Source organism: Trachymyrmex septentrionalis, unplaced genomic scaffold (genome assembly GCF_001594115.1).
Source record: "Trachymyrmex septentrionalis isolate Tsep2-gDNA-1 unplaced genomic scaffold, Tsep1.0 scaffold70, whole genome shotgun sequence".
Taxonomy (NCBI): Eukaryota; Metazoa; Arthropoda; class Insecta; order Hymenoptera; family Formicidae; genus Trachymyrmex; species Trachymyrmex septentrionalis.
The window spans coordinates 213,694-235,964 of NW_017305885.1; the positions used below are offsets into that span (position 1 = coordinate 213,694).

The 22,271-nt window shown below is 31.4% G+C and overlaps 2 protein-coding genes across 2 annotated transcripts in view; one reads left to right on the forward strand and one right to left on the reverse strand.

The window, feature by feature from the left end:
- LOC108753709 (cysteine-rich motor neuron 1 protein-like) overlaps window positions 1-1,930 on the forward strand; it is a 167,628-nt gene extending 165,698 nt beyond the window's left edge. Inside the window, exons 6-8 of the mRNA XM_018495562.1 lie at window positions 577-918; window positions 1,046-1,246; window positions 1,472-1,930. Coding sequence (XP_018351064.1) covers window positions 577-918; window positions 1,046-1,246; window positions 1,472-1,717 — 789 coding nt within the window. The 3' untranslated portion in view covers window positions 1,718-1,930. The remainder of the gene's footprint in view (window positions 1-576; window positions 919-1,045; window positions 1,247-1,471) is intronic.
- A 5,866-nt stretch (window positions 1,931-7,796) lies between these two features.
- Window positions 7,797-22,271, reverse strand: part of LOC108753675 (homeobox protein six1) — a 16,569-nt gene continuing 2,094 nt past the window's right edge. The window contains exons 4-5 of the mRNA XM_018495490.1: window positions 8,497-8,816; window positions 7,797-8,177 (exon numbers count right to left, since the gene is read on the reverse strand). Of these exons, the coding sequence (XP_018350992.1) occupies window positions 8,008-8,177; window positions 8,497-8,816 (490 nt within the window). The 3' untranslated portion in view covers window positions 7,797-8,007. The remainder of the gene's footprint in view (window positions 8,178-8,496; window positions 8,817-22,271) is intronic.

Consider the following 22,271-nt stretch of genomic DNA (forward strand, 5'->3'; position numbering starts at 1 on the left):
GGTGTGGTCTTAACTGTTAGATGTTATTTAATGTCGCAGACGTAAAAGTAGGAAATATATAGAAATACAAAACGCTATAAAGAGTTGTTATTAAAATAATTATACGTTTTTACATTTGATCAACATTTTTCATTGATAAATCTAAATGTGAAAATACTTTTCGAACTAATAGTGTGTAGACATGTAATATCCAAGATATTACAATGCAAACATAAAACCACGCAATCTAGAATACGATACGAAACAAGAACTGCTCTGGGTTGGCTGGCGATGATAATGCAATCTCTCACACAGTATCTCCTCATTCACCACGAAACGTTTCCTATCAACGTTAGCTAAATGCAACCATCCACAACAACGTCCGCCCGCGTGCGGATTTTCAGTCGTGACCTAGCTAAGGTAGAGACACAGTTTCTCTTATCTCTAAAACGTACCTGCAGCTGGAGAAGCTTTCTTCTCGGAATCATCATCGCGCAAGACGAAGTTCGCGAATAAGAGGAATTCCGGCGGTTTCCTTTCCAGCAATGTTGTCTCGGCTTCTATCTTGCAAACTGACGACTCTCGTCTCTTCTCCAGGAGGTCGACCTTGTACCGGACGTGTTACCGGAAGATTACAAAGTTTGCCCGGAACTGCCGCACTGCGGACTGAACTGCGATCTCGTCAAGGACGAGGACGGCTGTCCTGTGTGCGCCTGTCAGACGCCATCGCGTTATCCCTCGGCAAATGTCACCACCCCGGACACCACCGCGAACGACAAAAAGATCTGTCCTGAGGTCAAGTGCGACCTTCACTGTGAGCTTGTTATGGACGAAAACGACTGCACCTTCTGCGAGTGCAAGCCATCCAGCTGTCCGCCGCTTCTCGGATGCAGGAAGAGGTGTAGCTTCGGTTTCAAGACGAATAAACGCGGCTGTCCCGTGAGTACACAACGCAAGTGGAGTGAATTAAAATTAAAATACCATAGTAACAAGAAAAACCAAGGGCTGCACATTTTGAAATATCGTATGTCGGCGATAAACGATACCGATGTATTTCTCCTCGCAGATATGCCGCTGCCGAGCTTCGTGCATGGACCATTTGAACGAGACGCATCCGGAGGGATCGACTTGGCATCCGAACAGCTGCAACATATGCACGTGCGAGCCTGGTGGACGACTTAATTGCAAAGAAACCATCTGCTCGGTGGCCTGCACTAATCCGTTGCCACCGAAACCAGGCACTTGTTGCCCCATATGTCCGATTACAGTGAGTTTTACATTCCCTTAACCATACTTAATACTACGCTATACGATATTATCGTTATATACATTTTTAATATTAAATATAACTGTTTTCTCTATACATTAGAAATGTTTATATATTAGAAATATTTACGAAACGCATGAATTTTGCTCGAATCGTGAAAACTGGATCATTAATATCTATTGAAAGAAAGTAATCTAAGAATGATCGTTATCACATTTGTTTCAGCCGATTAAGGAAAACGACATGATTAATCAAATTACCAGCCGCGGCTGGGGCACAGTTCCGATTACGTTAATCGTCGTACTCGCGCTGCTGTGTCTGCTACTGATAATCCACATCGTGCGCAGCCGATTCCGCGGTCGTCTATCACCCTCGGAAGCCTCGTATGCGTCGTATCCCCCTCAATATTACAAGTGTGTGCCCGTATACGACACCCCGGTGCATCGGAACGAGAAGATCGTACCTTTGTAAAAGACTGTTATTGATTCCCAAAGAGAGCGCGTGTTTGTCGTCGAGCAATATGCAAAAATAAATTTTCGATTCGCCAACTGTTTTATACACGATCGCCGACAAAATTCCTTGAAACTTACGTGACGATTGCGATTATGCGACGTCGCTCTAACTCTTAAACGAATCTTTTATTTGTAAATTCAGATTATTAGTTATTTAGAGACGAAAGAAGAAACCGCAAAATATTCTCCGTATGGTAGAAAAATTTTGAAAATTTCTAAACAAAATTTTTCTAAAAATTTATACAAAGTTTTTGTTAAGAGTCAGAATTCTATTAAATTCAAGCGTATACTAAATCTCTATTGTTTTTGTGAATGAAAAGGATTCCTTTAAGAGTTAATTATAGCTAATTTGCAACTCGTCGATAATCTTACAAGAAAAAAATCATAGATATATGCACTGTGCTGCTATTAACATCTCGCTAATTCGATGTTAAAGCGAATACTGTCAGGAGCAAAGAATGTTGCTGAACGATACTGCATAAAAGGAAGTCTCTCTTTGGGTGCGGCTGAAAATACTTTGAGTAGATTCAGTATTATTTGTAAGCGGCAGTGAGTGTTGTGAACTTTGGAAGAACGAAAGAGAAAAGGAGAAGCAAGAGAGAACCGCCAATTTGCACCAACCTCGTACTACAATTGCCGAATCCTCTTGAATCCCTTAACTTAATATGTGACACATTGCGTAAACTGTAAATTATAATATAATTAAAAACGTAGCGTAATTACGATTAATTAATATAAGAGTAAATGTATTAATGTTAACCCATCGTAGGACTCTAACTTAAATGAAAAATCATAAAAGAGAAAATCATAGAATCGTAAGAGAGGTCTACACCGTAGTATTAGTTCCCTTGATCTCTGGACCATTGTTATTATCTCGTATTACATTGATGAGTGTTTATACCGAAGTAAAAAGTATTCATTTTTTTGCATGCGAATTCAAGTTTGCAGTGATTTTTCGAAGCGATTATTGAATATCTCTTATTATCAAGTGAAAAGATATATTTTATATTTTTTTATATTCTTATATATTGAAAATTCATTCAATGCCTTTCCATTTGCCGCGTATTACTTCAAAATATATTTTTTTGTTTTTACAGGTACTAATTCCTAATTTATCTAAGATTTATTTAAACCGCCTTACTGTGGTGAGAACAAGTTTATAGACTTTAATCGTAGATTAGCTGTTAACAACTGTGTTATTAGACTGTTCCTATATATTATACGTTTTATTTTATTAATATAAATTCTTATTCTTATATATATATATATATACTCGTCGCGAGTATAACGTGTAATATTTATATCCGATGAGAATTCCCGATTTAGTTGTCATAGGAATGAAGCTATCGCACCCCGCGACCGCACCACGCAAAGAGAGAAAGAAATACATGTACATATATCGTAAAAGTTTAGATTAAGGTGAAATTGAAATGACGCGAGGGCTCTCGGTTTCTTCGAAACTCTATCGCGGTACCGATAGGGATCGACCGAGTTTAAGATTTGTGCTTCGACGCGATGCAAGCGACAGGTATCCCGGTATGCTCGGATCGCGATAATGTTACATAATACGCGATTACGTTCCGTAACTTCTCAGTTGCTTGTACATATACGCCCGGAAGTTCGTTCTCCGGCGGCTTGCGAATTCTCGGGTGGTAAACCCGAATTATTTTCGGATGCTAAAACTAACAGCACGCTTAGATAGACGCACCTCTCCTGTTCGTATATATTTCACGCTGCGGTGGAATGTGCGGCAACAACAGTGATCGATGATAAGATAATGTAGCGCATAGAACGCTTGTGGAAACAAAGATAAGAAAAGACGGACGGAAAATAAGGAAACAAATTCAAGAGATGAAAAGGGATATAAATAATAAAAATCAGGCTAATATGAAGACGAAAATAAATATAATTAAAATTCACGAATTATATCGAAGAAGAAAAATTACTTCGAACGATGTGATCTTTTTTGCATGTTCGAACAACTGATCCCACGTCGCCGCTGATGAACCATACATATCCATGTGCTTACACAAACGCACGTAGCTCTCGTCTCTCTTCTTCCTCTCTCCCTAATTAAAACACATACATATATTTTTTCAATGTGACTTGTCCTATATATCTCGTATATATAACCGTATAGCCTATATTAAACTTATTTATATCTACATACACGTTGTAATCGTGTAAACACGTGCGCGCATACCATACGTTTATTGTCTATATAAACCGCAGGCTGTATTTCGCACGTGTGTATGTACTTCAGAGACAATATGTACGTAGTATATTGATGAGACAGACCCGGATAGCGTATATACCTGTAAGGATTATTTCTTTCATTGTTATCGTGCGCAGGATGTTAACAGTAATAATAACGTCGACAGTAACAATAACAATTAACGATAACAATAGTAGTAATAATTTAGCACACACGCAGTCGGTTCTTGGCGATGATTCCAAGCGGACAATGCATACAATAAAATTTGTGATAAACGGGAATTGGACATTTGTCTGCGCTTTGCAAAAAAAAAAAAAGAAAAAGATTCATGACTTTGTCGAGAAATTTTATAACGTATACGCGCCCACAAAGTATGTGATCTAGTGTTGCGACACCACCGGTCCAACGTATTCGATTTATCTCTGACTTTCAGTTTTAAACCTCCGAGAGAAGTAAATGACGCCATTTAATCAATCGTGCTGGGAAGGAGCGGATTAAACGTAGCTTGCGTTTTTATCGAGCTTGTTGGACAAAAAACGAGGCAAATCGCGGTCGTTTGCGGCGAAAAATTACGAGGAACACAAATATTACATTTGACGTCGATCGATTCTAGTGGTACAGAAAACCAGTCATTTAAACGAATTGAAATTTCAAATCGTTATTTGTGTCATTGAAAAACAAAGGTGAATTAACCTTCATAAAAACTGAAACACGTTATATTTATATAGAAAATTTGTAATTTAAGTCATTAAAGTCACGGAATGTACGATGGGAACATATTTTATATCCCGCGCTAGCTATCCAATTATTCGCATAAAAGAAAACGAAGCTTAATGTATAGGGCGTCCTGAAAAAGATATACAGAATTATTATTTAAAAATGCGAATATTATTTTGACAGAGAAGAAATACAGTTCGTTCTTAGTCTAATGTCAATTTTATTTTTGCAAAATTGTAAAATAACTATTTTATTTTTTTAATTTTTTGCATTAAATATTTAAAATACGCGATCAAATATTGAGAATATTTATTATTGTAAGATATATCGATACTTCGTATATTTGATTTTTTCGATTAAGATAAATGATGAAAATGATAAAGTGCTATTTGCATGCGCTTCCTCGTTACATCCAAAAGGATATCAGAAATCATTATTGCTACATTATAGAGAATAAGATGAAATAAATAACAATTTTTTTAATCGAACGTTATGACCGGTTTAATGCAGTTACGAACAAATCGAGTAGTTGTACTTGTGCGCTCTTTGTACAAATACCCCGTAACGTGATCATATCAATGTAACTTAGACTTATAACATATACGTACATTATACAGCTATACATACTGGATGCGCAATATTAAGAAGCAGCTCTTGTATGTTAAATAAATCGAGATTAAATAAAATTGTTGATATGTGATGTTGTAATCGGAAATTCGATACAAAATATGAGACTTTCATAATTTTTTCTTTTTTTCTTTGGCGAACGCATTGGAATTATGTATATCGCCGTATCATTAATAAAAATAAATATAATACGGTTTTCTTATCAAATATATATATTTCGTTTATTTATCCATTTCTAATTTATCGCAAATTTTTTTGTATTAAAAAAAAGATATTAAAATATTGATGAAATAATATTAAAATCTTTAATAATATTCGGTTGATATAAATCTTTGTCCTCTCTTTATCTTCCTTTTAAGAATTGAAGATACTTTAATAAAACAACTTTTTTGTAAAAATTATTTTTACTATGTCGGTATTGCTCTCTGACGTTAACTAGGAGAAACCCTTTGCGTTTATCTTACAATTTCTCGCAGTTCCATTTCCAGCAGATTGCGAATCTGCCAGCTGTACGTACAAACATACTCATTGAAGATACCTACTATTTCGACTGTTAATACATTTCTAATATATTTTCTCATGTTTTTCAAATATATTATATTTAATTTAACAGAATATATATATGAACAAAACGTAAAATCATTTAATATCTGTTAAAGTGTTATTTTAACATTATAAATTAAAGCAGTTATACAAAAATATTTAAAGTAATGTAATTTAGAAAAAAACTTATCCCAGATTTAGTAACAAAAAATTGAGGTTTAAAGAAAATGCGCAATATTTGGAGGAATATGTATTTTACATAAAGCATCTATAATATACTTATGTATATATGTAAATTGATAAGATATAGCTTTTTGTGTGCATTTCTTATAAAATAAAGTAAGAAGTATGAAGAACAGCGTATGGTTTCGTACGATTTATGTCTAAATGTACGTGTATGCATATACATGTGTGTATGCATGTATGTATGAATGTAGGTCTATTTAAAACCCAGTAATCCATAGTACATTGTTATTTTTAGCAATATATACATTACATACATAATTCATATAATACCTATATACAATTAAAAACTGGAAAAAGAAAACTATAGTCAGCATAATTTTTCCCAGCTGCGCTACAAGCTAATAATTGCTTTATTTTTCCCATTTTTTGCCATGCATCATAATTCGCCAGAAGCTTCATTATAGACAAATTCTGGTTTTTCGCAATAATTTACAATAGCACGCAACGTTTACATCGTACACGACGTTAAAAAATATCATACATCTAACAAAATAAGCATTTTTCTTACATTCACTACAGGTTTTCACTCGCATGTCTTATAAGAAATAGGACATTACATTAAAACAAATCAAAAAGATTCTCTGAAACTGCAAAACCTCGAAATTAGACATTGATATTTTATGATTAATTATTATATAGTTTGCATTGAGAGAAAGCCATTAATCTGCGAGTAACGCAAGAAAGAAATATACTAAAAACAATTAGCTTTACTAAAATTCTTACAATTATGTATGTCTTTGGATTTATAAACAAAAAAATTAATTTTATATTTTAATTTTTAATTTATATTTTAATTTTATTATTTTGTAAAACAAAATTTTTTCGTACGAATATGAAATGTTCAAATGTGTAAATAAACCAAATAGTGATATTTTCGTAAGAAAAATTTCGGTACTAAAAGCTGGAGCACACTTTGAAGAAAAATGCGCGAGATACAACTAGTTTTTCCTCTTCTCCATTGTCAAGTCTTTTATGTTTACATTTTCGTCTTCACATTAACTCGCTCATTCCACGACTTCGTGATAAGCATTCAGTTGCACTCAGAAATTTGTATATAATGGTCTTATTACATAGGTTTCACGGTAATTTTTATTCAAAAAAAAAATATTAGAGCTGATACTGAAAGTGGGAAACGATGATAGATAATATAAATATTGATTTACATTTCATTTCACAACTATGATTGTATAATTATTATATATATATATAATAGTTAATATATTATATTAATATTGTTAATAATAACAACATTAATATTACAAAATTATTAATAACTAATCGATCAAAATTATCGTATTAATAAAAATTAATAAAATTTTAGATCTCTCATTTTACATATATTTAATATAAATTATTTATTATTTCTTGTTTTATTACATGTACATATAAAATGTACATGCAAATATATATAAATTGATTGAAAAGATTATCCAAAAAATCACCGTGTAAACCACTTTTTTAAAAATTGATTTAATATCAGGGTTTCTTAAAACGAAACTCTTCGATGAAATTAAAAAGACATTCGCGTTTAAATGTAGCATCAGACTATCCCGAGAAAAAAATGTTTCATATATAATTATATATAATTATATAAAATTATATCTAATTATATAAAAAAATTGACATATTTTATATACAAATATAATTATATATACAATTTGTTCATTTGTATAATATTTTTTCCCGGGATATCGTTCACATAAACCGTGTAAAAACAACTTTTGCTACCTTTTTAAGTAAAACAACAATTTTATCAATATCCATGTCGTTCTTTATTGCGTGCGATTAAAATCGAGACGAGAGAAGAAGCAGAAGGATCAGGCGAAGGCGTGTATACGAGCTACCACGTCGTCGTTACCGTGAAGACTTTGGTTACTTCGGTCGTCCTCATAATCCGTTAGTCACATAGAAGGCGGGGGTAGCATAATCTCGTAGCCGGCTGGCACGCTCTGCTGATGATGGTGATGATGATGGGAGCTGGACATCATCTGATGATGAGTCTGTTGGTAATACTGGTGGTGCATACTGGAATGGCTGGAGTAATAAACTGAGCTCTGCTCCACTTCTTTACCTTACGAATTAAAAATATTGAAAATTAGAATGCTAAAAATAAAAAACAGGATAGTTTAAATTCAGGAATACGCATATATTAACATTATCAATTGCAAATGATATTATGCAAAATTATAAAATATAATTCTCTTTTTTTATATATCTCTGTGGATTAGATGAAGTTAAAGAATTAAGGAATTAAGAAATTAAGTTTTAAATGTCTTAAGTTGATATTACATTATGCAAAATTAAATTAAAAATATGTAAACACATAAATTTTTATATAAGCGTTCAAGATTTCCCCAGATTTAGTATTCTCTGAATATTTAATAATTTACCTGTGTCGTACACACTGCGTCCATACAAAGCCTTAACGTCGTTCATAGGACTCAATCCGCCATTATGGGAATGTGAGGTATGAACGGACGATGGGGTAACAGGAGTGGCATAGCCATGATGAGGACCCATGGGACTCATGCCCATCGGGCTGCATGGATTCATAGTGACTGGTGACATACCCATAGTTGATAGAGGTGACATTGCGAGACTCGGACTATCGGAATCGATACTCTGCAAAGATTGGATACTACCGCCGTTGCTCACTGAACTGCTAATTGTACTGTTAGTCGTGCCTTGACAACTTAGTTGTAGCATATCCCTGTAAATAAATTATGTTTCATAATGTTAAAAGATATTTGACAAAAACTTTGAAACAATATTTTGTTTTGCACGTATCATATAAACTCTTAGTCAAATAAATCTATCTTATAATTCACATATGTACAATATAAATTAATGCCAGATTGATGTTTAAATATCCAACTTAATTGTAGCCCAGATAGCACAGTGAATTCGCAAAGTATTCTTCAAGTTTTCTCTTTTTTCTGAATTGTAATATTCCTTAGGAATTTATACAAGAACACAATAAGAATACTTTAAGAAATTTCATGCACCATGTTTCGAATTTCTGAAAACTTTTTAAAGCATTCATATAGTGTTCCTTCTATAATATATCAACAGATATACCTTATACATTCAAGAAGAAGTGCTTAGAAGGCATATAGAGTTATAAAATATCCAGGGCTAGTTTTACAACTCACGGTTTCAATTCTAGAAAGAGATAATAAATTAATTGAATCTCGGTTAAGAGTTAACTGTGAGTTGTGAAATTGGGCCTAAATCTCAAAATTTGTTCGCATTGTATGCTCCATATGCATGAACCATTATTGGCCCTTGCAGTCAGCTAGTCCTGACCATAATGACCTAGTTCCAAAATGCAGGAAACAAGTCCAAAAATAAGGAAACAAACATGAAAAGCTCGACAGCTTAACAAAAGTTAAGAATGATGCTACACCCAAATCAAGACGAAACACATTCGTTCTGGTACACGCTCGGTAGAGAACTTCATCTCTGGCGTGTCTTTGCAATTCCTCCTGAATTCTCAGAGTATTTAAAGTACTAAATCGCGAAGTATTCATTGTAATGAATTTCTGAGGAATACTTCAAGATGAATAAATTGTGATTAATTCTTTAAGAATTCTTCAGCTATTCATTTTTTTAATTCTGTATGTCTTCTTTAAAATGAATTCTTTATGAACTCCAATTCACCTCCTATCTGGGTAGAAATTTGTTTCTGCTTTTTACATAAATTATTGGAAATTTTGAGATGTATATATGAAGCTGCAAAACATTTTTCTTTTTTTAATGAAGGAATGATAATTTTTAAAACATTTAATATTACTTATATCGTTTATCGGGGTGATTGACATTCAATAAAAATGCATAATTAATAAAAAATAACATTTGTAATTTTGTAAATATAATCAATATTAAAATAATAATCTAAAATAATAAATATACTATGTAGAGTTGGGAAATAATACGTTACTTGTAACGCGAATATCGTTACTTTTTTCTGTCTGTGATGAAAACGGTAATTATTGTTACATTCTTGCAGTAACAATTTCAGCTGTTACTTTTTTTGTTACTTTAATTCTCTATTATCTTTATATCTATTCGATAAATCGCATTATTTTTGATTGAATAAAAATATTTTATTTAAGTAGGAATTTAAGTATTGAAAAATATTTTGTACTTAACATCTTAAGCTGCATTTCGGTAGTCACTGCCAATACTGAAAATAGTATATGTTTATATAACTATAAATTTTCACAAATTACAACTATACTAGCAGTAAATATTGAAATGCATTATTAATAATAATATCGTTGATGATAATGTTCAATAATTTTTAATTTCAATTTTTAATAAAATTTATGAATTACAACCTTTGAGAATCTAAAGTCCTAAAGAAAAATATATATTAAAGTAAAAATATTAAAGGATTATAGAAGATTTATTAGATAAATTTGATATAAAGGAAAGCTTCCTACTATATAGAAACTAGCTTAGAGTTTTAAAATTTAGTTTTGATTATTACATTTAATATAAATTAAGTAATGTAACTTTAAAATCTAATATCTTGCTTTAATATTACAAAAGAAAAAGTAACGAAAAAAAGTAACGGATCATTACTTTCTAACAATAAGTCACAGTGACGAGTATGTCAACTTATGTCTGTGACTAAATAAATCGTTAAAAAGATATGGGAGCTCGTTAAGGAGATTTTTAGCAGAAAAATCAGTGGTCAACCATATTGTAAATGAAATTAATTATTTTAAACGAAAAGAAACCCAAATAATGTGACAAAAAATAAATGTACAATAGTTGACCTTCATAATAAAATGACCCTCCATAAATCTTTTTTTATGACGGTATATAAAAACATTCTGTTCTTCATAGTTTTTCAAACATACATGTGGATGAATGCTTTCTAACAAGCGATTCAGTACAACACAGTGATAATCTTATTCTTGACGAACAAGGAATAATGTAATAATGCAATGTGTGTTTCCTGTTGAAAGGCATCCATTGTCTTAGGAGCATAAAAAAAGTAGAAAACAGGTAGAAACAAATTATCAACTTTCAAATGACTTTTAAAAAAGCTAGAAAACAGATCAATATATATACACAATGTCCAAACTTTTTGATATATTGTTGAATAGACCCTAAACTGAGTTAAAAAGTCCTCTGTCATTTTGCAATTTTCAGAATTCTTTGTTTTTTTTTTACTTACTCAATAAGCAGAATATATCTAAAATCGATGCATAAAACAATTTTAAGATATCTTTAAGCTAATCATATATTGAGGAAAGGCATCAAAGAATGAATCAATTGAAATAAAATAAAGCCAATGGCGAGCACTGGCGAATTTAAACATTTATAACTGTTACGAACAAATAATAAAAAAAGGGAAAATTTAATTATTTTACATCATTTTCATATCTTTTCGTCCTTATTGTACTTATTATTAAATTTGCGCGAGGCAAGCAAAATTTTTTAAAATCAAATACGAAAAGATAGACTATTTAAATTATCATCAGCATTACATTGAAAAAGTACTATGTAAATATTTAATTCAGAAAACATTTTATTTAAAATTATGTCAGCAAAAGAGAATAACATATCGACATAACATCTTACAATAAATTTATACTTTGTATTTCTGGCAAACCCATTCAATAATGTTTCTTTATTAATCTTTAAATCTCTATATATACATGTAACAACGCAAATCCCAAAAAGTCCCTCTTTACCCTCCCTCATACGATCTCTTAATCAGATTTTCAAATGTCAAAGGGTTGAAAAACTTTGTTCAGCAGAAGTGACATTTATCGGCAGACACAGTAATATTTTAAGTAGTGTCTTGCAATTAGTGATTTTCGCATAACGCTGCATTGGCTGCATATAACACGATATCTACAATAAAGCAGTAAGCCTTAAGCTGTAAGAGAGAGAAGAATCTATAAGTTTCTTAAATTAATAAAATATTCTTGGAATATCAAAATTGTGATTATGCATTTTTAAAATATTAAATATTAAAAATATATATAACATTTTACTACAAAATATTTAAAAAAAAAGGAGAATTTCAAGGGGTACGTTCCAAAATTTGTCTCTGTCAAGTGTTCCCAAGTATCATTTTATCCTTATTGTTCACCGAATGTTGAACAAGAATAACAAATATTCGGAGTTGATAAAGTCGAGTTTTGGAATGCACCCAAGGAAGGGCCATGGTCCTCTCTTGAATCCGCCAGTGAATGTGAACCACAAACTGTTCGTGTGCCAAGATGTGTATATTAAATCTTAAGATACAGACGTTTCGATCGTAGGGATTGAATCCTCTTCTTGTAGTATAAACTACAATTAATCCTCGAACAGCACACATCATTCATGAGTCATTCGTGTCCATGTCATTTCTAATAGTTCTTATTTTCTGATGCAGAAAGTAATTTTCATAATTTTTCTAAACTTTTTTTCCAATGTCTACATAGCAGTATAATTTAGTAGATCTTAAAGAGTATGTGTAAATTTTTATGAGAGAATAGAATTTTTCAAGCACTTTAAGAGTCTTAAAATCGAGTTTTAAAATCGGACATATATAACTCATGTATGCAGTTCGAAGGTGCTGAAAAAATGTGCCATTCGAGAGTTAATCATGTACTCCAATAATTAATTATGAAATCAAAACTGTTGTCGACAGAGGGAACATCGTTAAACTGTTGTCCAGTATAAAATCTTGAAAACATCGTCTCTATTATTCTTTATCGTCTCTATATTTCGCTGAATATTCAAACTCTGAATCTAGAATCTCTATTTTTATTTTGAACTCAGATTAATGATATGCCATTATATTATTACATCAAAATATGAATATATAATATATATAATAAATTCTGCAAGATGTGAATTCGTGACAGAATAACAGATAAATCAAAATTAAAATATCTTTAAGAGTTCTTTATAAGAAACATCTTTAAAATATTTCATAAAGAGTTCTAAAAGTTATCTCGAAGTTGTCCTATGCACCAATTTTATCTGTTTATTCGACAATCTTTCGAAATTCATATCTCATTAACTGTTACGAAAATGATAGAGGACTTTTCGGCTCAGCTTGGTCTATCTGTCCACAAGCAGAGTGTCAAAAAGTTTAATACTCTGTATACATTCAGGCGAAATATACATATATATGTTCTCTTTTCGAAAATTTTTATCTCATCATACGAAGATTTTTGAACTCAACAGAAGGAGAAGCACACAAAGACCTCCCGATGCGGAGGTCCCACTTATTCTGTTGGGCATTGTTCTACGGTGTTGCCGCCGTGAAAATAAACCGCGAAAGCTATATGTGAGACATACACATAGTCCATGTACGTGATGTGCGTTGACCGCTCCGCCCATGGTTTGGTTGGGCATGAAACACTCTCTCCCTGCACCGCGTTCTCTGTCCAACGCGAACGTCGGACCGTGCATTTTTATAGTCTTGTCTCAAGGTCCGGATTTAAAGGAATACGCCCTACGTGTACCCCAACGCTCTACATCTTGGGTCCCTTTCTCCGTCCTGACGAATGGGAGTTTAGGTCATAGGATGGATGGAACAGAGGGAGATTTTAGGGCTTGTTTCGAGAATTTGCCGATAATATTTCGAGGAGATTATTAACGTCGCCTACGTTACGAAATAATAGACGAGCGCATAACTCGGAAGACTTGAACATTTTGATTAATCTTATCTAGAAATTAGAAATCTAATTTCTAAGTGAATTATAGAAAAATTTTAGGAATGTATAAGTATAATATAAGAGGCCAAATCAAATTCTGTCGACAAAGCAATTTTGTATTAGAGCGACACTTAAAATCCTCCATATTAAACTATGCTCATGGCAAATGAGCATGAGAGAAAATTGAATCAACAACGAAGATATAATCGTATTTAGTGCTAATTGCGATGTCTTTTCCATAGTTCTCTTGGTAGCGACTATTCTTCGATCTAACGAGGAAGAAGGCGCGTCCTCGTTCTTGCGCGGCACACGCGAAGATAAATCGAGGTAGCGGTGGAGGGCCGGCCGTGGCCTTTATGTAGTAAACTATTGGTAGTGCGAACAGCTCAATGGTGAAACGGGAGATGTAACCGAAGCTGCGTCATAAAACGGTAATGGGGCGTCGCGTTTCCTTTTCCTAGGGCCTTTGGCGAGAGGCAGGAGAACGTTAAGGACGAAAAAAGGGGAGGAAGTTCAACTTGGTCTTCTGCCACCAAGAAAAGAATTGTTTTCTTGAAAGCAAGGAAGAGGAGAGCTGAATGTCGAGAATATTATCAAACGATCTCACTTGAATTTAAAAATGTGTATGATTTAGCGCGATGAGAATTAAAAAAGTTACATTAAAAATATTTTTATTTTAAACGGTTCGGTTTACTTTGGAATCATCTTCAGCAATATATAATTTCAAAATATAACTCTCTTCATATCCAAAAAAAAAAAAAAATCACCATCAGATTTACAGATTTGATATTGTAAAATTATTTTTTTTTATATTTTCTTAGCTGGCAAAATTATTATTTTTTTTTTAAATTGCAGATATTGATAAGTGCAGATTTATAAATAAAATTTAAATGAAGAAAATCACATTAGAGTTTCGTTTCCATTCCTATCTGCATTTCTAAGCATTCCGCCGGAAATCGATTTTCAAAAGAAAAAAAGGAAAGATAATGGAAACATTGGCACAGAATAATTTAGTGTTTTTCTGTAAACCAAAAAAAAAGGTCATTATATAACATTACGGTCGAATGCTTCGAAGCGTTTTTGGATTGGTCAGTATAATTCTTTTTTCCTATCAGTCAATCCAATTTTGAAGCATTTTATAGCATTAAATAGACCGCCTTCTGAGTTTCTTCTTTCTTAATGGAGTGTCTTGCAGAGTCCATTTTTTTATGTCATTCGATTGTTTGCTTTTTTTTACGTTATTCGATTTTTCGCAACCTTTTACATCTTGTAATCTATTGTTTTCTTAAGACTCCCCCAGGAGCCAGTGTTACTTTTAAGCGTTTATAATTTAAATAAGGGTTTTTCCGCCTGAGTAAAATGTATTCAAACTGTTGAAATTTTTCTTTCACATTGGCAGCACATGAAACATAAAGACGCCATTTAGGCGCCATTTAGACGCCAAAGACGTCTTATGTCTTTCTTTTAGATACTTTGAATTGTCTGAAAAGTCTACAAAAGAATGAGAAGTAATAATGCTTATTAAATCATATCTAAAATTCTTAAATTAACAGATTTTTTTACTTTGCCTTATTTTCAAAATCTGGATGTTCGGTGGAAAAATATCTTATAAGGGTTCTACAATGAATCGGTAGTCGGTAATCGGAAAGTCTTAACCAGTCTGAATCTTAGTTATACAAGTTGGTTATTGGCCAACTTTACCGATTAAGACATAGAACTCCTTAAGACTTCCGACTACCAACTTATTGTAGAACCCCGGTTATAATTTGCCTTAACCCTTCATGATCACACTTCCTGAGAATTTTATGTTGGTTACACGGGGAGTAAAATGTCTCCAACATTTTTATTGATTGCCGTATTTTACAGTTTTTGTTCTTTAAAATCACAAAAATTATTGAATATAGTTTAAACATTATAGAACATGGAAATGCAGTGGTTTTTTAAAGAAAGTTTTTAATTTTACATATTTAAAAAAATCGCAAAGATTGACGTCCAAGGAACAGCATGTGAAGGTTCAACATGATATTTTAAACTTCCTAAACTGTCTAAATGGCAGTGTAAGTTCCACTTTAAAAAAAGACCTTAGAAATATAAAGCCTCGGACTTTTTGGAGGTCCCCAAATGATCTTGAAGGATTAAACATCGATTATTCACTTATTGAGCAATATTTAGAAATTAATATCTCGTTAACTATTGTAAAGTTGCAAAATGATAGAAACTTTTTAACTCAATTTAGTCTATTCTATCTGCCCGCAAGAAATTATGCGAACATCTTATATATCTGTTGTCCGATTAAACGCTTCACTGTGTGTGTGTGTGTGTGTGTGTGTGTGTGTGTGTGTGTGGCATCAATAACAAAATATGTATATTATAATTGTAGAAAATCTTTTTGACATGTGGATAAAAAGTAATCTAATTCTTTAGATTAAAAAATAAATAACAATAAATAAAGGGCAAAGTAAGAGTCAATACATTTCTTTAAAAAAGTCACATAATTAAAAGAATAAACTACAAATAGAGAAAAGTAAAATTAAATAAAATATATAATAAAAAATAAAAAAATAACAAAAACTCAGTTTAAATACAAATTACAAGTTTCGGCTGCCAGATTGAGCCCTCTTCAGACATTAACTTATCGAATGTCTCAATGTCAAAAAAATTGAGACTTTTACGTTATCGTATAAAAAACTCGTCCACTAGAAAATCTACAATATCTTTTCTTGTGTGAAAAACGTTTGTCTTGTATAAAAAAATGTTAGTTTTCGTGTAAAAAAAAAACATGCACACTAATTGTTTCAAAATGAAAAAAATGGGGATAAATGAGTGTAACGAACACTAGCGAGATTGATTAGTACTTGGGTGGACATGGCCGGCCGAATATCTGTTGACGCGGGAGCGGTGGCGACACCACGCACATATTCCTCGCGCGTGAGGGACGTGCGTGCTTATGTGAATTTCTGGCGGTACGCGTTATACGCAGTTTCTACGTGCGCTCGGAGAAAGGAACGGATCAGAGAGCGAACGCAGCGTTGTTATGGCTACGACGGAGTCGCGGTCACGGCTCTCTGCCGGACCTTTGCGTTATGACGGACCCATTCTGAGGAGCACCAATTTCGTTCCTCCCATCTCAAAACGCTTGAGAAATATACACGGTTTACTATTTTAGCTGATTAGTAATTAGTTTAAGTTAATTAAATATTTTGGGATATATACATCTTTTCTAGAAAAACTAATTTTACGAACATTTTGTTGAGAGAAATAAAAAAAGTATTCACGTATACATAAAAGATGAATAATATAGTTCTAGAAGAAAGACATTCTCCGTAAAAATAATTATAAAAAATTATAAACAAAATTTGGGAAATGATACAATATATGTAGGTATATAAGATAAATATTTTAATGATTGAACTAATAAGAAGTTATGATCGGTTCTGTATTAATTGTTATTGATTATTAATGTAGTGGCATTATAAAATGAATTAATGCTCATGTAAAACTTTGTCGATAATCGGAAACTATCGATACTATCATATACATTTTAAAAAAGCAGAAGAAATTTCATTGATATTACATCACATTGATAGTGCGATAACCAAATTTCTAATAAAATAAATGTTCAAAATTTAATTTTTAGTTTTTTTACAATCAAAAAACATGTTTGAGTAAATACAGTACAATATTTTGAAAATACATTGCAAAAATTAAAAAATGTAGATATTATGTTTTATTCAAGATGGTAAGAAAATTAATAAAATTATAAATGTCTCTTCTCTGAAATTTGGAGGAAACAATATTTTTCGCAATAATTTGCAAGAAAATATTATATATACTTTTATTACTTATTTTGATGTAAGTATTTAATTGCTATTATTGCTATATTACAAATAATAATTATATACATATATATTATCAATTTTTCAATTGTTGGCATATTTAGTTGTTGGGATATTTATTATTATTATATTTATTAATATTATTTATATTAATTATAATTCAAATGTGTGTCTTATAAATAAAAAATTAAATAGAGTATCTTAAGACCGCAAATGTAAATACACACTGAATAACGAAAACTTTGTCGATCTGAGCTGAATCTCAGTGCTTAAATACTTTTGATAAGAATTTATATATATCCAATTTTATAAACTGAAAATGTATATAATGCACCGAAATTATTTTTAATCTTGAAATGCAACTTTTTATAATTTTTTTCCTAATTATATTAATTGTTTGTGCGTGTATGTATGTATGTGTGTGTGTGTGTGTGTGTGTGTGTGTGTGTGATGCGCACGCGGGCATGTGTGTGCGGACTAATATATTTTAAAAATAATTTAATGTCTTCTTATTCATGTAATTTATAAATATACTGTTATTATTCATGTAATGTTAAGATGTGATTTTTATTAGATGTGATCTCTGATTTTACGTATTGTAAAGTCCGACGGATTTTATGCTTCGAGAATTTCACTCTCGATCTCGTCGTCTCGATCGAGAGATTAAGCTTACGTTGCCTGATCTTATCGTAATTTGCGGCCCCTGTTATGTCAATAAACGGCTGAACACGCGTCCAGTATTATCTATGCGTGACTCCATCTACGTTCTTTTCTCTACGTCTCACCCACCGCTTTTCTTCCGAGTGTATCATTTACCAATGAAACTCTCGCGCGTAATATAACAACCCCAGTGTTACGTATAGAGCTGCCAGACCTTATCTCCCTATTCATAATCGTCACAAAGGACGTCAACACGATGCAGACATTAATTAGATAAGCATACGAGCATTAGATAATCTCCCGAGAGAAAAGAAAACCGAACAATGCTACCTCTCCGAAGAATGTCTCACAATTATATCATCGCTCAATTATTATATCGAGTATAGTAAATGCTTTTATAATTATGATATGGTAAATGTTTCTACAATATATATTAAATAAAACGTAAGAATTTATACATGAAATAAATCTAATTAAATTACGAGAAAAAAAAGAAATACTTCACTTTAATGTTTCCTCAAATATAAAAATGAGTTTAGTGACAAATTTGTTTGTAACATAATCCTTATCACAATTTATATATGTATCCACTGATATAATATTCCAAATAATATAATTTAATTTTTGCAGTCTATAATATATAATTTAATATCGTTAATTTCGTATAATTACGTTTATTATAAAACATAAAATTATTTTTAATAATCTAGATTAAAAATAATTTTATAACATCAACTCTTTTTCAACTCTTTAAAAATAGAATTTCTCCCCCCCTAGTTGTATTATTTTTAAACTTTGTATGGGTATGTGCACTTGTGATACTCCTGATTTACATTTTAAATAAAAATAGGAGAAAGTTTTGTTTAAAATACAATCGAAAAGTTCTCTTAAAACTCCTAAGTTACCACATACTGAATCATGTCATAAGCGACATGTAAATTTTTGTTAGGTGCTAATTGTAAATAAAGACAATTTGGATAAAACAAAATAATGAAATCATTTTAAAACATTTGTAAAAAGAACTATACTTATTATCCTAACAGTTAGTAAATAATCGTAAAAAGTAATGAGAGACACGTGAAGTGTTTTTATTCAATGCGCATGCGTAGCCTATTTTCACTTACACGTGCCTTTTATCTCTTTTATAATTATTTTCTGACTTTTACCGGGGATAAGGATAGTTTTTGTCCACAAATTGTTTGTTTACACAAATGTTTTAAAGCGATCTCATTATTTCATTTTATCCAAATTGTCTTTATTTTACAAATAACACCTAATAAAAATTAACATATTATTTCTCATTTTTAATTTAACACAGCTATCGATCTCTATTCAAAGGTTTTAAGGTGGAATGACTTATGATTTCCTTTCAGAACAAAAGCAGATTGAAACAAAAGAACACATTTGGATAACACTTGTCGAAGTTCTGAGACAAAAGAATAGGTGCGACCCTTAGGCCTTTTTTTCCATGAAAATATATTTTCGGTATGTAAAGTCAAAAAATATCGAAAACAGGAACTGAATAGTCTCATTGGGTTTTTGTAACCATTAGACGTACCGTAAGAATTATTGAACAGTCCAAAATGTCTTACTCTGACCCTACAGGCATATAATATTATTTAATATTTTAAGTATATTCTTTGAATATTAAATGTACAATTAATATTCTAAAGATACGCTTCAAATATTAAATAATATTATGCGCTTACAGAGGATTGTTTAACTCCTACGATACGTCTTACGATTATTGTTACGAAGTATGTGCGAAATTTAATAATCTATATGGCGACGCTCACGTCGCCATATCCGTCACCTATGGTTGCTATATCCTTTTTTTTCCTGAACAATATTGTCCTTTTGTACTTTTTGGCATTTGAAAAATTTTTTGAAAAACTTTCCAAAGGTGCACTGAGAAAAATGGTCTGGTTGAATTAAATAATAATTTTGGTAGAAAATGGACGCAAAAAAAATGTTACGGTTGCCACAACCGGAAATAATGATAATTTTCGCCCATCAATATATTTGATTGTGATAACCATAAGATGGATATATCTTTACAGCCATATGTGGCTTCATGCCACTCTTATGGTTATCATACTATAGTTCTTATATCCAAAAAATGTATTTATAGGCGACTTTTGATCGTGGAAAACGTAACCCATTTTTTTTGTGATGGACAAATCAGAATTTTATGGGTAAATCTATTAGAATTCTAGTTGAGATAACTAGAATTCTGATTGATATAATTATTGATAAAAATAAGAATGTTAGTAGATTTTATCAGAAATATTGTATTAATTAAAATTCTGGTTAGCTCAACTAGAATTTTAATAAATTTAACCAGAAAATTCTGATTCATCTATTTTCAACCAGAAATTTTTTCCAATGTGTTCAAATAATTACCTTTTATAATTATTCCCCTCGGGGAAAATCCCACCGACCTTTTTGGAAAGCCTTAAAGAAAAAAAGATATCCGACGAAAAACAATAAATGGCCTAATTACGAAAAAGGACGCTGCGACTGACCAGTATATATCGACAAAAACAATTTTATTTATTTTTAATTATATACGCTTTTATAATAATGCACGCTATATAAATACTTATCTTATATTAAATCTAAGCCACATACCTATCTGAATTTGCTCGCACATATGAACACGCTCATCATCTTATTATATTTTGAAGTCTAGCAGCGCTAAGTTTTTTTACATAAAAAATTTTGTTAATTTAATAAAATTTTCTCATTTTGTAATGCTTTGTCTTTAATTTTTTGAGATTAAATGTTGTATTCCATTGCAAATATAAAAGACTCTTAATCAGAAAGATAAAGGTACATATCACTTTTTCTCGTTAATTAAATGTTATATGTTGCAATAAAATATATGTTTTTTTCGCAATTTACAAAGTACAAGTAGTATAAGTTATATGTTGCAAGAAAATATATATTCTTTTTGCAATTGGCGCAATTTAAGGATTGTATTTCATTTTTTTTTAATACATACATGCGTATTACTGAGAGGTAAATTATATTTAATAAAAAATTAACAATATTATCACTTGAATTATATTATTTACGGTTTTTTAGTAATGGTTTTTTTTTTAGTTTATGTTATAGGAAGTGTACGTACACTCTTGGCGCCTTTTTTTTACCTTTTTTTTAAAAAAGATAACTTTGTTGAGATATCACGCATTTTGTAGTGTAAAGCATCTTATATGATTAATAATATATCTCTTCATATGTGTGCGTATTATTAAAATATATTATTTATTATCAACTTTTTCTAAAAAATAATATATAAATGTTTTTTGCACCTCTAGGCCACTGCTTTTTTGTAACTTGTGTATCATCAGCTTCAATTCAAGATGAATCTTCCCTGTATATACTTATAAAATGACCGTTTCTAATATCTGTTAAAAAATGACCGTATCTAATATCTGTTTCTATTAATGTAGATTAATTTAAACCGTGGTTTAATTTACTCGTCATCTTTTGTAACTCACAGGCCCAATTTCACAACTCACGGTAAACTCTTAACCGAGGTTTACCTTATTCAACATCTCTTTTTAATTTTAAAATTGAGAAGAGGAATAAAGTTGAATCTTGATTCAGAATTAATCGTAAATTGTGGAATTCGGCGATAGTCTAGACAAAAAGATAAAAATTAAGTTGTATCGATATACAAATCAATCTACATTGGCGGAAATATATATAAATGTTTGTCTCTCTCTCTCTCTCTCTCTCTCTCTCTCTCTCTCTCTCTCTCTCTCCCCCTTTTCTCTCTTGCTTTCTCGCTTCTGCCCCTGTTAATTTTTAATTAAGGATCACTTTTATTGCTAATTTTACTTCAATTCTATATTAAAATTAAAATTTATAAAGACATTATGAACAGCAGCTTAATGGACAATACAATTTATATGTATCGATATGTCAAACCGTTCATTTCACGTATACGGTAAATGACAGCAATAAACAAGTGCCATCTATCATCAAAAATAT